This window comes from Populus trichocarpa, chromosome 18 (assembly GCF_000002775.5).
Source record: "Populus trichocarpa isolate Nisqually-1 chromosome 18, P.trichocarpa_v4.1, whole genome shotgun sequence".
In the NCBI taxonomy this organism is placed as follows: Eukaryota; Viridiplantae; Streptophyta; class Magnoliopsida; order Malpighiales; family Salicaceae; genus Populus; species Populus trichocarpa.
The window spans coordinates 5,464,120-5,480,278 of NC_037302.2; the positions used below are offsets into that span (position 1 = coordinate 5,464,120).

Here is a 16,159-nt window from a genome sequence, read left to right on the forward strand (position 1 = left end):
CTTAAAAGTGTTTTTTAATTTATTTTTTTATGATATTATTAAATATTAGAAAATAATTTACTTTTAAAAATTTATTTTTTAAAAAACTATTTTTTAAAAGAAAATTAGTTTCAGCAAATAAATGGGGCTAAATCTTTAACACATTTATAAAGATTTTAATTTCGACAGCTTTTCTAATATCCCAATCGGAGATATATTTATTTATTATATTATTTACTGTAAGGAGTAACACGTCAGATGCATCTATCCATGACATAAAATTACTCCAATTAAATCTTAAGAGGAGAGAGGAGCAACTAATCAGCCAAAAAAGCAACGTCGCATCCCCCCTCCGTCATTATCTTCCCATCTTATTTTTTTCTTTTTTAATTTTTGTCTTAGTAAAATAAAATAAAAAAATAATAGAAAAACAGAGCAGAAAATTAACAGGGAGAAAATGAGAGTGCTTTTGTGCGTGTGAAATCAAATCAATCTCTCAATCCATCGAGAAAGAGAGAGAAAGGGTGTCCGTGCGTGAGATTTAGAGAGAGAAAAACCGAAAAAAAAGGAAACCACCCAGACGAGAGAGAGAGAGAGCATTTCTCTATGTGAAATCTGTGGTTTTGTTTTCAGTTCTGATGGTTGATTAATCAAGAACTAGGATTCTAAATGGAGATGATTTCTAGCTGTTGATGCTGCCTTTTCCAATCTGAGTATCAGATCGATTCTTCTTCTTTTTTTTTCTTAATTATTTCTGCCAAACGAAGATTTAGCTTGAAATGAACGGAGGCGGCAGTGAGGAAGCTGCGGAGGCGGTGGCGGCAGCGCCGGTGCCGCTTGAGTGGAAATTTGCCCAGGTTTTTGGAGAGCGAACGGCTGGTGAAGAAGTACAGGAAGGTACGATACGATCTGTGGTTAGGGTTTTGATTCTGCGTTGTTGGATTATTAATTGTTGATTGTGGATTTAACTGTCCTTTTTTTTGGTGTAATTAGTGTTCGTTTGTTGTTCTATTTTCGTGCGAGATTAATTTGGTTTCAGTTTGATGATTCGAATGTGTATGTGTCATTGAATAGTGTCTGATTTGGTGTTTTTTTAGCATTATAAGTGTGGCTTTGAAGCAATGTAGGGCAAGTTTCAGAGCTATTATGAGCATAATGATTAGTCATTAGGGAGGGATTTGCAGCTAAAATTAGAATGTTGTTGCATGGGGATGCTACTGGTTTGATGATGGTCATGCTGTGGTGGTTAACTGCATCGTTGTTGTGGATGATAGTATGGATGGTTAGATGAGTTGTTTATTGATTGTAATACAAATTGATGATTGTGTGTTATGTTTGCAAACCTGCTACAGAGGGCATGTTGAGTCATGCATTAATCTTATAAACTTAGTTGCATACACGCAGTCTTGCAAACTAGGAAGTTTGGGGATTTAAGTTATCTTTTGCAATATTTGTGAGAAAAAAAACTTATGTTATCTTCATAACAGTAGTTGGGTTTGATTGCATATTGTTCTGAGAAAGTGAGGATAGAGAAGCCAATAAAATAGAAGCGAACTGGCAATTGGAAGAATAAAATAGTAATTTTGAATGGCATGATACATGATCATTAGAAGACTTGCTGAAGTAGTTATCTACAAGGGGTATGTACGGGAATGGATGAAAATAGGATTGGGGCTTGAGTTCAAATGATTTAAATAAACCTGCTAACTCAATATCATCGGTTTAAGAGACTAGACTTTTATTATAACTTTGAAAGTGCTTCTATGTGTTCTAAATTCATGGTTATCAGTCTCAAAATTTGCGGAACTGTTGTACAGCTCATGAATACATGGAAAACTGTCTATCCTAGCCAGTATTGTGATAACACAATGGAAAAGGCACTGTTGGAGAGGAGAGAGATTTTGGGGTCAAATCTCATTTTTGATAAATGAAATGGAAGTTTTATGTCAGATGATTTCATTTTAAATGGTCAATGCAAACCTGCTGTTGTGTAAATCTGGTAGATTTGGCTCTGATTCTGCACCTACTGATTGACCTAGAATTGTAAAAACTGAAACAATCATAGCAGAATGACTGAATGTTGTGGGCTTGTAATGGTTCAAGCCAAGACATGCTGTACTGAGCAGTCAGACTACTGTCCCACTGTTTTGATAGTTCAGGTGGTAGTTAGGCACCAGGATTTTAAGCTTATCTATGAACACTATGCTTATTCGGGTTTTATGTGCTTGTGGTTGGTAATCAAGAACTAATAATTATTCCCCACAACTAAATATCCTTCCCAAGAGGATGAAACACAAAAAACAAGTGGAAGTCAATTTTGGAAGACATATTTATCCATGAAACTCTTTTACTTATAAATTTCCCTCAGAATTATTGCATCTCATCCTCACCTTCTTACTTCTTTTAGTTATGGACTTTTGTAGTCGATATCATATCTGCCATCGAATTTGATAGAACTGGTGACCATCTTGCTACTGGAGATCGTGGAGGTCGAGTGGTTTTATTTGAAAGAACCGACAAGAGAGATGTAAGACAATATAGGCATATCTTTAAAGAAAATTTCTTTTCTTTTCCTCCCGCTGTAGCGAAATAGCTCTATGACATAAACTTACATTGTTTAGCATGGTGGAAATCGGAGAGATCTAGAGAGGATGGATTTTCCAATTATCAGGCATCCTGAATTCCGTTACAAAACAGAGTTTCAGAGCCATGAACCTGAGGTACTTAATTTTTCCTTTTCAGGCTTTTTTTTTCCTGTTAATCACTGGGAATTATATTTGTTTGGGTATATTTGTTTTATTCTTTCCTGGGTTCAGGATTTGATAAGTAATCATTATTTTCCTCCATCTTAGTTTGATTATCTGAAGAGCTTGGAAATTGAGGAGAAGATCAACAAGATTAGATGGTGCCAAGCAGCTAATGGTGCACTTTTTCTTCTGTCCACTAATGACAAAACAATCAAATTTTGGAAGGTAGGGTGGAACATTGTTGATTTTTTTGATATTTTTACTGTCAATTTTTAGCTGTACTACAGTAGGTGATTTTTATTCCTCTAGCTTTCTAGGTGGGTTTCATTCAAAGTTTCTAACCATTAGAATTGCTTTTAGTGTAAACTCTTAAGGTTCAGTCTATGTTGTAGTGGTTAAATTTTTTGTATCTTTAATAACTAATAGAACAACTTGACAAGTTGAAGAAATCTGGAAAACAATGGAATTTCCTAATCAGTGGGTGTATCAAATGTGCTTGCTTTAATGGTGGACAGGTCCATGAAAAGAAGGTCAAGAAAATATGTGACATGAATGTTGACCCTGCAAAAGCTGCTGGAAATGGTCCTGTTGTAGGTCCAAGCATACCAACAAGCTCCAAACCATATACTGCCAATGGAGGATGTTTGGATAAACCCTTGGGCTTGAGTAATGACTTTTCTTTCCCACTTGGGGGTGTCCCGTCTCTACACTTACCTGTGGTAGTTGTTTTCACTCTAATATACTTGTTTGCTCATGGAAATCATGATTTTGACATCTAGAAATGCTTATTATAATGTTCTCTACTTTTGTGATCTGGTTCTAACACCTCTTTCATTTTTCGTGATCCAGTTGACCAGTAGTGAAATCAGCCTTGTGCCTAGGTGTCGGAGAATATATGCTCATGCCCATGACTATCACATTAACTCCATTTCTAACAACAGGTGCATTCACTTATTTCATAGATGTACAACTCTCATTTTCACATACTATGTCTTTAACATCCCTTGTCATTTTGATCACTCTTATCATTTCCTTTTAATTGAATTTTTTGATCTTGTAAAGACATGTGATATTGAAGAGCAATGTATATTATCACTCTTATCGAAGAAATGATTCTGCATTATTTTGATATTTTGGATAGTTATATTGTTGTCCATAATCAGAGCCAATTTAAAGTGAATGGGGGCCTTAGGCCAAATAGGACCTTTTAAAATATTTAAGAATTTTTTTTTTAATGCATGTCTGACAAGTGGGGCCTTGGGAAATCTTCATTTTGTACTTGGGGCATTTTGTTAAGTTGGAGCAATCTTCATTTCATAAAGCATAATTGACAAATATATCTTATTGATTTAGTGGGGGCCTTGGGCCATTGCCCTAGTGGCTCTTAGCTTAAGCTGATGCTGTCCATAATACACGTTTTGAAATTTCCCGAATGTTTTCAAGCCTGGAAGCATGCTCTTTAACCATCACAGTCATAACATTCTACATAATTGGTTATTCCTTTGTTTTCTTTTATGCAGTGATGGTGAAACTTTTATATCTGCTGACGATCTGCGAATAAATCTTTGGAATTTGGAAATCAGCAATCAGAGTTTCAATATTGTTGATGTAAAGCCTGCAAACATGGAGGATCTGACTGGTTAGAATAACTGTATTTTGTATGAAAATTAAACATCCGAGTATTTTATGATGTTATTGGTTTTACATGTTGTCTATGGTGTATTCTGGGCGGGTAGGTCTAGAAATATTCTCTTTAGAGTCTTGTTAGCTTGTTAGATGATCTTTCCTGTTGTGCAAGTGCTGTTGTTTAGTTCTCTTATCCCCCTTTCTGCAAGCATGGGTGGTTTGGTGAGAGGCCAATTCTTCTGCTCTTGTTGTGCTTCTTATCCATATAATGTTTTGGATGATTAAAGCATGGTATTCATCTTGTAGATTTCAATATTGAAATCATGTGAATGTTCTGATTGCTATATCAAATTGTCATGGTATTCACACATTTGAATTTATGTATGCAGAGGTGATAACTTCAGCAGAATTTCATCCTACTCATTGCAATATTCTGGCATATAGTAGTTCAAGGGGCTCAATTCGTTTAGTTGACATGCGACAGTCAGCTCTATGCGATTCTCATAGCAAATTGTAAGTACTTTAGGTTTTTTGTCTGCATGGTTTTCTTTTGTTGAATTTTCATATATTATCTAACATCATGGAGTTATTGATGTATCATGAGACGTTTTAGATATCTTTTATTGATTTACTTTTTTTCCTTTTCTTTTGAATATATACGTTATGCTCTCTGGTGGCCCAGGTTTGAGGAACAAGAGGTGCCTGGTTCAAGGTCCTTCTTCACAGAGATAATTGCCTCAATCTCAGATATTAAGTTTGCCAAGGATGGGAGATATATTCTTAGTCGTGATTACATGACTCTAAAGGTTCTTATTTTTATGTTCAGTATTTATTTTTAAAATTTAAGCACACTATTTCAATTAGCACTTTGCTGTTTTTTCATAGCATATATTTTACTACCTAGTGCTGGATGATTTTCAAAAAATTCGACTTCTTTAAGGTAATCACTTAATCCAAACTGCATTCTACAAAACCTAATCGTGTGTTTTTATTCTTAATGCTAATGGTGCATTTGGCATGAGGTTAAAGAAATATAGTTGAACTGACAAAGGAGTGATTTTTATTAGTAAATGTTTAAGGGTGTAAAAGTTAGTTGTATGACAGTTAGTAGAAAGAAAGAGAAAAGGATTAAAATACTGTTAGTAGTAAGAGAGAGATGATGAAAAAACTATTTGAATTTTATTTGGTTATTTGAAAAAGAAGAGAGGGAAAAACATATAATCCCTCGTTTAGGGATTATTGTTAACCCTCTCAATACCCAACCAGCCCTAAGAGTGAAAAAGTATTGACAGAATTAAAAATCGATAATGATGGCAGCGGGCTAGATGCACAACTTTTTCTCCACAGGCAATTTATTTCAATTTCGTACCTTCCTTCTGCTTTAGTTCTAACCCAATGTGGCGTCTGTTCTCACAAAGTCTGGATTTCTTTGTTTTCAGTTGTGGGACATAAATATGGATTCTGGACCAGTTTCAACCTTCCAAGTTCATGAAAATCTTAGACCTAAGGTGACATGTTCTTCTTGAGTATCCTGTGTGTGATTTTAGATGGCATTTAGTAGAGATCATGAGGTACTGATACAATGTGATCGTTTTGCTCTTTGCTATTGATCAGCTTTGTGATCTGTATGAAAACGATTCCATCTTTGACAAATTTGAGTGTTGTCTGAGTGGAGATGGACTTCGAGTGGCAACTGGTTCATACAGGTGTGCTTCATATATTTGAATGATCCCTTGGTCTTTACCACTTTCCTGGTTAATTGATTGCTTACACATCGCATGATATACTTTCTTTTACATTTCAGCAACCTATTTCGTGTGTTTGGTTGTTCTGAAGGAAGCACAGAAGCAACAACATTGGAAGCCAGCAAGAATCCAATGAGGTACATTTGAGAGTGAATTAAGGAGACTTGTGTAACTGATAATACCAGAAGGTTTTGTTTCTCCAAATATTCAAAATTCTGTGTCAAACACTCTTGATGATCATCCTCTTTATGTCAACTGAAATTGAACATGACCATGTTGGTTTTCAGATGACTCGCTGGCCAAACTTTTATTTTATGTGGTTAATTTATGTCATGAACTGACAGGAAACAGGTTCAAACCCCGTCAAGGCCTTCTAGATCTCTGGGCACTCTTTCCCATGGTTTTAGGCGAGGTCTGTATATGTTGGAGGAAGTTTACTGCTTCTTTTCTCCTATTTCTCCTAATAATTTCATGTGGTCTCACTTAATTGTCCATCATCTGACCTAACCCTAGAAAGAAAGTTTTTGGATCTTATATTGTTTCCTGAGTTTTAACATCCTTTTCCCTTCATGACTTTAAAAGGAGCTGATACGTCCGGAGTTGATACAAATGGAAATGCATTTGATTTCACAACGAAGTTGTTGCATCTAGCGTGGCATCCAACTGAAAACTCCCTTGCCTGTGCTGCTTCAAACAGCCTTTACATGTATTATGCATGAAGATGGTCCTGGATCATGTATTTTGGCTGGGCAAAGCTACAGGTGCTGCCTCTTGCAAAGGCTTTGCTGCTGCCTTCTCTCCCAACACATGTGGAAGCTTCACCATTTGATGGAGATTGATGTTGCTGTTGTTCAAGTATCAAGGAAGTACTGAGACTTTTGCTCCCAGGCAGGCATGCGTCACTAATTATATTCTTTCACAAGGAGAGATGCAGTTCAATCCTTATATATATATATATATTTTAATTTTTCTGGTTTAGGTCAAAAGGAAATGCAATCTTAAACAAATGTTTCTACATAGTGCTGCAGTGCCGCAAGGTTTTGGACCTGTAGGGTCTTTAAATCCCATCTGGGCAAAGGGGCTGTTAGGTTGAATCAATTCTCATTGATAAATTGGGCGTCAGGCTTGTGAAAATTTTGTACCATTAGAACTTAGAACTCCAGGCTTGTGAAAATTCTATCCTGATTATTGTTATCCCATAATTCTAACCATTCTTTCTCCTTCACAGAGTTTGCTGATTTTTTTGGTCGTTGCAAAATAGTATTTCGTTTGGGGAGGACAAAAAGTCTCGTGCGAATCATTCTTCACTTCGTGCTTCATTTATGATCGAGGTCACCCTGCACATTAAATTCCCACGAATTGAAGCATTACCTCTCTCTTTTCTAGGGTTTCTGAACTGCTTTTTCCTTGCTTGCCTGTAAGATACGTTTTGTAAGCAACGGATCAGACGTGCTTAGTTAATTCAGAAGGACTAAATAATGCTGTGCTGTTATCGTCGTTATAATTCATTTGTGATTATGATTCTATGCTGCATGATGCATGCTGGATCGGACAGCGCATTTCTTTGCACAAAATGATCATTTTTTCTTGTATATAAGTCGCCTCCTCGTGCTGGTAATCTTCTTCCCGTTAACTCATTTCTCTTCCTATCAGAACTCCTTAATCAGTTAACCCAGAAGTTCCCCAGAGTTCTTCCTTCTAAGAGGGTTGGTGCAAAAGCAACATTTATTGAAAGTTTGAAACTAATCATAGCAAAGAAGGCTAGGCTCCTCGGACCAGATTCTCTTCGATCTTCTATGGTGATTCACTAATCTCGATGAAAGAGGAGGTAACTACATAAGGCAGCTTTCCTTGCTCTGCCTTGTCTCGATAACATACGGGCTAGTGCTAGAATACTATTGCAGCTCTCGGGTCTGCTCTCCCTTCCACTCCAACCTTACCTTAAAGGCCTGGTAAGTGAGCTCTACTATATTTAGATATTGCCCTCGCATTTTTCCATTTTTCATTTTCCAATGAAAAATTAAAAAAAAAAAAACAGGTTCATTTGTTGAAAACAAAAACGATTTTTTTCCACAAAAAATAATATAAAAAATACATCAAGATTAGAACTATTTTACTTAAAAATCAAAACAATAATTTGTGATATTTATTTGAATATTTTGTATTTGTAATAATCTAATTATAGAATATTAGTTTTATTTCATTCAAATTAAAAATCATCTTGAAAAAGTTATATTGTTAAATAAAAAAAAATCTTAATATTAGATTTATAATAAAAATTAAATTGATAACACTAATTAAATATAAAAATATCTTTAATAAATTTATGACATTAATTAAATAAAAAAAATACAAAGACAATTAACTTCAATATTTTACATTGCTAAAAAATGATTATATATAAAAGAAAAGAAATTAATTTTTTCATGCTTTTCCTTTATTTGTAAAGCTTTGGAAAACTTATATTGGAAAACTGTTAATAGCCTCTAAAATGTGTTTTTCAAACTCATTATAAATTTAAAAGATTAAAAAAACTAGATTTTCAGTTTTTTGAATGGAGCATTTAAATAGAAAGTTCTAGTTTTTCTTTTTCTGAATTTAGTTTTCAAAAGAATTGAAGCACCACTTTGTTTCTAAATAACCTCTAGTTTTTAGTACTTGCACATTTCTACGAGTCATTGCTAAAACATAAAAAACTCCAAGCGAGCACGGGCGTGAAAGGCTAGGCGTGCGCACATAATGTTTTTAAGTGAGTGAATGACGTCTTCTGCCTTATATTATGTTTTCTTTTAAAAAATTGAAAGAAGATGATATCATCCACTAATACATTTTCTTATTACTTTTAATAATTAAAAAATCAGGTTTGGGTTTTGAGATCTCTAGAACTTAATTTTTTATACATTTTTATCTCAAAGCATAAAAAATATTATAGGAATTTTAATAACATTGTACCCTTTACTCGCTCAGAAAGCTAAAAATATATTGAATAAAAAAACTTTTACAAGTGCCCGATTCACACTACTAGAAAATTAAAAAAAAAAAACAATAGAAAGTATTCCGTCATTGTTTACCGAAGAAAATTGCAATGGAAAATTTCCTTTTGTAATTTCTTATGAAAACAATGATGAAATAAAAAAATTAAAAAAACTCCATTGATAATTTTGTCGGTATTTCTGACTTGTCAAATTACCAACATAATTGTTGATGAAATTTTCATCAGTGATTATTAAAGGAATTTAAAACCCGTAGGTCCTTCCCCCACTTCTTCTTCTTCTTTGACTCCAATTCAAACTCTAACCCTATTTCTTTAAATTCACCCACTTAAGCCACCAACGTGGATGCAAACTTTATCTATTGGTTTTATTTTTTGTCAAGCTTTGCTCCACCAAGTAAGAAAATCTATTTAATTTTTATGTAAAACTGATTTATGTTTAAAGTTAATTTATTAAAATTTGTTTGTAGATTTTATAGTTTGCATGTATATTTAAGTATTTTCGTTGTTATATAATGGTAATTTTGTTGTATTAATATATAAGTTGTATTTTAGGGTTTATTTGAGATTTGAAGAAAATGAATTTAATTTGTTATTTATGAAATTTTAAACACGTCGTTTTTTTTTATCCGGTTGAAAAAATACAGATATTTAGTTTCCAATTCAATTGAAATCTCATCCAAAATCCTCTTGTAATTAAAAATTAGATTATGAATTGATATTTTTGAACCTTTTAACTCAAATTTCTTAACTTAATTTATTGAACTTAGGATTTAGAATAAATCCAACGAACATTTCTAATAATTTTTATTTTTTGACGTAAGAGGAAGGATGACTTTGGTGAAGGAAAAACATAACGCATACCATGACCATAAGACATACCTTCTTCTTGGGAAAAATATGTCAATTCCATCGACCACAATATAAATTCTTCTCTCTTGCGAATAAGAGTACTGTATATAAATATATAAATATATAATATATAATACGTGCAGGCGGTCATAGAAAGCTTTTAATGACACATGAAGGAAAAACAATTTGGTGACCTTTACAACATAACACATACCTTCTTCTTGGGAAAAAAAAAAAAAAATCGAAAGAATATTACTTAATACATAAACTTTGCGTTGAAAGTAAGGCACCAAAAAATCTCCATATATAATATCACATGAAATTTACAAATTCTTAATATTTTTTTTTAATTTTTTATTCCAGTACATTAAAATAATAATAAAAAAATTAATTTAATAAAAAAATTTAAGTTGAACATATTTTTAAAGAACATGCCAAATGATATTAACGAGATGGCATGCCCGCGCGCTGCCATGAGTTTATAAAATAAATGTACTTGATAGTGTTATAATTATGAATCAACACTAGATAAGTAATAAAAACTAAAGGTATGATGGAACCAATATTTCATGACGGAAAAAAAAGTTGTGTTTTTCAAAAACTTAGAGACTGAACAAAATGATTTGTAGCAATCCACAGTGTTTTAGGAGGAAAGATACATTATTTTCGCCACTTGATTTAGCTTTTCTGTAAATAAAAAGCAAAAAAAATTACAAAGCTAAATTCTCTACCAACTTAATATTAAAAAAAAACCAATAAAGATAATTTTGAAAGGAAAAAAACCTATGAGAAAAAATATTGCAGCAATTGATAATGTTTTATGAGGAAAACTACAGTGTTTTCCCCAATAAAATCGACAAAGATAATTTTAGAAAAAATCATAAAAAAAACCATTTAGAGAAATACTGTAGCAATCCAGTGTGTTTGGTGAGAAAAACTACAAGGCTTTTCTCCTATGATTTAGATTTATTGTAATTATAATTCTTAACTAACTTAATATTCAAAAAAAAAAATCAACAAAGATAATTTTGAAAAAAATCTTAAAAAAATCATATGGAAAAACACTGTAATAATTCATAGTGTTTTAAAGAAAAACAAATTACAAAGCTAAATTCTCAATCAACTCAATATTAAAAAAAATAAAATCGATAGAGACAATTTAAAAAAAAAACAACACAAAAAAACAGGGGGAAAAACCACGTTGGAAACACTGTAGCAATTTACAGTGTTTTGTGATGAAAGCTACAGTGCTTCCCCACATTATTTAGCCTTATTTGTAATGACTTTTAATTGTAATTCTCAACCAGTTCAATATTAAAAAAATAAAATTGACAAAGACAATTTTGAAAAAATCATAAGAAAAAAAAACCATATAGAGAGACATTATAGTAATCCACAGTATTTTGTGAGGAAAACTACATTGTTTTCCCCACATAATTAAGCTTTATTACAAAGTTAAATTCTAACTAGCTCAATATTAAAAAAATAAAATCGACAAATATAATTTTAGAAAAAAATATTACAAAAAAAAAACATAAAAGAAATTGGAAAAAAACCATGTGAGGAAAAACTGTATAAATCCATAGTGTTTTGTGAGAAAAGTTACAATGTTTTCCCCACATGATTTAGCCTTACTTGTATTTACTTGTAATTACAATTCTTAACCAACTCAATATTTAAAAAATAAAATTGACAAAGACAATTTTAGGGAAAAATATAATAAAACAGAAAAAAAACACTGTGGGAAAAAACATTGTAGAAATCCACAGTAATTTGCGAGGAAAGTTACAGTGCTTTCCTCACATATTATAACTGTAATTTTTAATTAGTTCAATATTAAAAATAAAATCGAAAAAGATAATTTTGGAGAAAATCATAAAAAAAAAACCATGGAAAGAAACACTATAGCAATTAACTATGTTTTAAAGAAAAAAATTAAAAAAACAAATTCTCAATCAGCTCAATATTAAAAAAATAAAATCGATAAATATAATTTTAAAAATAAAAAAATAAAATAGAAAAATCATGTGGAAAAACACTGTAGCAATCTATAGTATTTTAAAGGAAAAAAAATTACAAAGCGAAATTTTTAACCAGCTCAATATTAAAAAAGTAAAATCGATAAAGATAATTTTGGAAAAAATAAACGAAAAAAAAATAAAAAAGGAGAAAGTTGGAAAAAAAAAATGAAAAAGTGAAAAAACAAAAAATGAAAAAGTGAAAAACAAAAGAGAGGAATGCACTATGTATTACCGTTGTAATCCATAGTGTATTGGGTGTTGGTGAACAATAAATTCCCCACAGCCTTTAATTTATTACTTAATAAAAAATAAAATAAAAAAAAGATAATTTCCGAGAAAATCATAAAAAAACAAAAACAAAAAAAAACCATATGGAGAAACACTGTAGCAATCAATAATGTTTTAAAGAAAAAAAATTAAAAAACTAAATTCTCAATCAGCTTAATATTAAAAAAATAAAATCGACAAATATAATTTTGAAAAATAAAAAAATAAAATAGAAAAACCATGTGGGAAAACACCGTAGTAATCCACAGTATTTTAAAGAAAAAAAATTACAAAGCGGAATTTTTTACCAGCTCAATATTAAAAAAGTAAAATCGACAAAGATAATTTTGAAAAAAATAAATGAAAAAAAGGGGAAAGTTGGAAAAAAAGATGAAAAAGTGCAATAAAAAAAACAAAAAAGTGAAAAAAAAAAGAGGAATACACTGTGGATTAGTGTTGTAAGTGCATTGGGTGTGGGTGAACAGTAAATTCCCCACAGCCTTTAGCTTATTATTTAATTTGCTGTTATTAACACAGATTGTTTGTATATTTTAAGCCTTGTTTGTTTTTACATATTAAAATTGTTTTTGAAAAAGAATAATTTTTTTTTAATTAGTATGTTTTTGGTGTTTTTAAATTATTTTAAGGCACTGATATCAAAAATAATTTTTAAAAAATAAAAAAAATATTATTTTAATACTTTTCCGAGTAAAAACCACTTTAAAAAGATTAATTCCAAAAACATTTACCCTCTTAACATTCCAAACAATGCCTTCACTTTCTGGGGTCATTTACGTAATTCCCCCCACTTGAAAAATCCAGGTCCCGCACGGACAATTAGGAAAAGGCAATCCGAGTCCGACTGGGAGAAAGGAAAGAAACTAGGGTACGCAATCAATCAATTTGGATTCATGAACTGATGAACAAGTATCAACGGTCATTAGACCGTTTAGACCCTTCTATAAATCCAAAAACCTCTCCATCATTTCAATTCAATTTCTCATCACAAAACACCCCCCAAACCTCTTCCCTCTTCAGATTTCTCCTCTTCATTTCACTCTCTCTCCCTCCTTTTTGAACAAATTTATCCTTTATTCCTAGAAATTAAATTAAGAGATGGAGCGGGAAGATCAAGTGTCAATCATCATAGATGATGGCGGAGAAATCCTGGACGCTGGTTCTGAAACCGACTCCTCGTCGTCGTCGTCGTCGTCGTCGTCTTCTGTTCCGAAGCCTGATTGTTTTGATGCATTCACTCGAAATGGAATGATGAGGATCGGAGAAGAAAGCAAGGAACACAGAGTGATAAAGAATCAATTCCTTACAGGAATGAATCAGCTTGCTGAGGACACAAGTGTTGTGACCATACACAGGAATATCTGCTCTACAATGTATATGAAAGCTCGATTCGAAGCTTTCAAGAGCTGTGTAGATGCGGTCCGTGAACGCCGTGGAGATAGAAATGTTAAGTGTGGGTGGTATGGTGCTTCAAAACAGGAGATTCTTCATATCATTTCTTTTGGATTTAGTCGTTGCAATGGTCAATCGCATGGCGTTGGTGTTTATTTGTCTACTTCAAAGTTTATCCTTGAAACGTAAGTTCCTTTCCTTTCCTTTTTTTTTTTTACTTAGAAATTAAATTAAGTCAAATTAACATATAATTTGTTACTCACAGGTTTCCGTCTACGATTGAGGATGAAAACGGGTTAAGGCATATGTTGTTGTGTTATGTTGAGATGGGGAAAATGGAATTGATTCGGGCGGGTTCGAAGCAAATATATCCAAGTTCGGTGGAGTTTGATTCGGGCGTTGACAATCTCGAAGATCCTAGTAGATTGGTTGTGTGGAGTGCTTACATGAATTCTTTTATCCTTCCTATTTACATTGTAAGTTTTAAGGCACCGTCATTCAGTATTGGTTCCTTAAGAGAGCAGATTAATGAAGTAAGAACCGGTGGAGAGAAGTTGAGTATTGCTGTTTTGCTTCCTATACTGGTGAAGGTTTTTGGTCCTGCCAAGGGGGATATGATTTCCAAAAGCCTTGACGATCATAGGAAATGTAAGATTAACCGAGACCAAATGATCCAGAGTTTGAAACGGATCATTGGGAACGATCGGATGTTGATCTCAGTCATTAAAGCCAGTAGAGGCAACCTTGCGGTGAGAGCACCAAACAGGGAGGGCGGGTCTGGAGGCAACAACTGATACAAGAAGATGGAATTGTTCTACGATATGATGTTAGACTTGATAGTTCTGTAATTAGGGTTTACAATCACTTCATTTTCAAACCAGAAAACATAACATGAAGAATGTACTTTTTCTGAAAAGAAGGATGGCCTTTATCATCTTTGTGTTCTGAAGCCAGATAAAGAAACACCAAGTATCGAGCGATTTTCTTAGAAAGAGAAATCAACGATTCACAATTAAAATAGAGATTTGATTCTGAAAAGTCAAAATAAATTTGAGTGTGGCATAATGAAACCTGTTTCATCGTATCAATACTATTGGAATAAAATAAAATACACCACAAAACTAGTGAATATTTGATAAGTCAGATTTAGTTCGTACACCACAAAACTAGTGAATATTTAATAAGTCAGATTTAGTTCGTTCAAAAAGAACGCAAGAATTATTCTTGCACGTTAAAACTAAAAAATTCAGAAGTAATATTTTTCAATGGCTGCTGAAATTTTGGTTATATGTCTTAAAAAATTAACTCTAATGGACCTCTTATGTGGACTTATATGAGGTCCACTCAAAAATGACCCAAAAACCGTAAATTGAAAAGCATGTAACCTGATCCAACTAGTTAATCTTTGATAAGTCAAATTTAGTTCGTTCAAGAACTGAAGAATGCAAGAATCACTCTTGCATGTTAAAATTAAAAAATTTAGAAGTAATATTCTTCAATGGCTGCTGAAATTTTGGTTACATGTCTTAAAAAATTAACTCTAATGGACCTCTTATGTGGACTTATATGAGGTTCACTCAAAACTGACCCAAAAACCGTAAACTGAAAAGCCTGTAACCTGATCCAAACAAACCTTGGATCCTAACTCAAAACAAAGTTTTAATTAAGTCCAAACATGAAAGAAAATAATAAAAATAATTAATCTGTCATTAAATAACACTAGTTGTTCTTTTGAATAAAAAATCCTTATAAAAAAAGGATTCTGAAAAATTAATGAATCGTTGCCACTCTTGAAAATTATGTTTCAGCTCATTAAAGATTCTTCTGAAACTAGAAAATTTCCAAAACAAGCTAACATATCATTTTAGAAAAACGATCCTTGCTAAATAGGAAGTCCACAGGTCAAAAGGAAGTAAATAACAAAATTCGTACAGACTATTCTGACCTATATCGCAAGTTCTCTCTGAACTCTGATTCACCTGAAAATTTACCCCAACATAGACAAATACATCTTGAATCTTCTGGTAAAGTTTCAGCTCGCTCAAACGGTTGGATTTGAAGTTATGCTCAATAGCGTAAAACTGGACGGTAGAAAATTTTACGCCAAAATCCAAATCTGACCTTGCTTGGGTCGTATCACAAGGATGAACCATATCAAAAGAGGATTTGTTTCTTTATATTGTTGTTCAAGTGCCAATTTGTCCATACTAAGTGTATGATTCTCCTTTTTATTGATGGCCAGTCAACATTAAGCTAAAGATCAAGCGTAATGAATTTCTAGTTTCAATGGCTCAAGTAGTTTAAATTATATGACATCCCATTTCTTCTTGATGCTGAAGTTTCTCGAGCGGTAATGAATTCTAACCTTTTGGCTCAAACACCCCTGCTGCTGCATATCCACCCCTGCTGCTAAATGACTTGTTTCTGAATATGTTGCTTATATACTTCATAGAACATCTGCTACTATTTTTTTTTTATCATTGTTATGCTATTTGAACTTCATTTTTTTTTTACTTTGTT

The 16,159-nt window shown here is 32.5% G+C and overlaps 2 protein-coding genes across 5 annotated transcripts; both read left to right on the forward strand.

The window, feature by feature from the left end:
* The first annotated feature begins 332 nt into the window (after positions 1 to 332).
* Positions 333 to 7,601, forward strand: LOC7463742 (serine/threonine protein phosphatase 2A 55 kDa regulatory subunit B beta isoform). 4 transcript variants are annotated; one of them, XR_008058051.1, is made up of 15 exons: positions 334 to 876; positions 2,403 to 2,506; positions 2,601 to 2,699; positions 2,832 to 2,951; positions 3,242 to 3,448; positions 3,576 to 3,667; positions 4,247 to 4,365; positions 4,742 to 4,865; positions 5,035 to 5,158; positions 5,792 to 5,860; positions 5,967 to 6,058; positions 6,157 to 6,234; positions 6,442 to 6,509; positions 6,680 to 6,989; positions 7,326 to 7,601. XR_008058051.1 is itself a non-coding variant. In XM_052449006.1 (14 exons), the coding sequence occupies exons 1-14, from the start codon at positions 759 to 761 to the stop codon at positions 6,814 to 6,816; spliced, it is 1,551 nt and encodes a 516-aa protein (XP_052304966.1). In that variant the 5' UTR covers positions 334 to 758; the 3' UTR covers positions 6,817 to 7,322. The 4 variants fall into 4 exon arrangements, 3 of the variants coding, with proteins under 3 accessions (XP_052304968.1, XP_052304966.1, XP_052304967.1); XM_052449006.1 differs by lacking the exon at positions 7,326 to 7,601 and having other exon boundaries at positions 6,680 to 7,322; XM_052449007.1 differs by lacking the exon at positions 7,326 to 7,601 and having other exon boundaries at positions 335 to 876; positions 3,242 to 3,445; positions 6,680 to 7,322.
* A 144-nt stretch (positions 7,602 to 7,745) lies between these two features.
* LOC127903872 (probable inactive poly [ADP-ribose] polymerase SRO2) lies at positions 7,746 to 14,573 on the forward strand. The gene is made up of 3 exons (XM_052449009.1): positions 7,746 to 8,049; positions 13,052 to 13,824; positions 13,905 to 14,573. The coding sequence occupies exons 2-3, from the start codon at positions 13,346 to 13,348 to the stop codon at positions 14,431 to 14,433; spliced, it is 1,008 nt and encodes a 335-aa protein (XP_052304969.1). The 5' UTR covers positions 7,746 to 8,049; positions 13,052 to 13,345; the 3' UTR covers positions 14,434 to 14,573.
* The last annotated feature ends 1,586 nt before the right edge of the window (positions 14,574 to 16,159 follow it).

Coding starts and splice junctions, on each gene's coding strand:
- LOC7463742 (XM_052449006.1), top strand. CDS start 759: ATGAACGGAGGCGGCAGTGAGGAAGCTGCGGAGGCGGTGGCGGCAGCG. Junction 4,866..5,034: donor TGCGATTCTCATAGCAAATT/GTAAGTACTTTA, acceptor CTGGTGGCCCAG/GTTTGAGGAACAAGAGGTGC. Junction 6,235..6,441: donor GCCAGCAAGAATCCAATGAG/GTACATTTGAGA, acceptor ATGAACTGACAG/GAAACAGGTTCAAACCCCGT.
- LOC127903872 (XM_052449009.1), top strand. CDS start 13,346: ATGGAGCGGGAAGATCAAGTGTCAATCATCATAGATGATGGCGGAGAA. Junction 13,825..13,904: donor TCAAAGTTTATCCTTGAAAC/GTAAGTTCCTTT, acceptor TGTTACTCACAG/GTTTCCGTCTACGATTGAGG.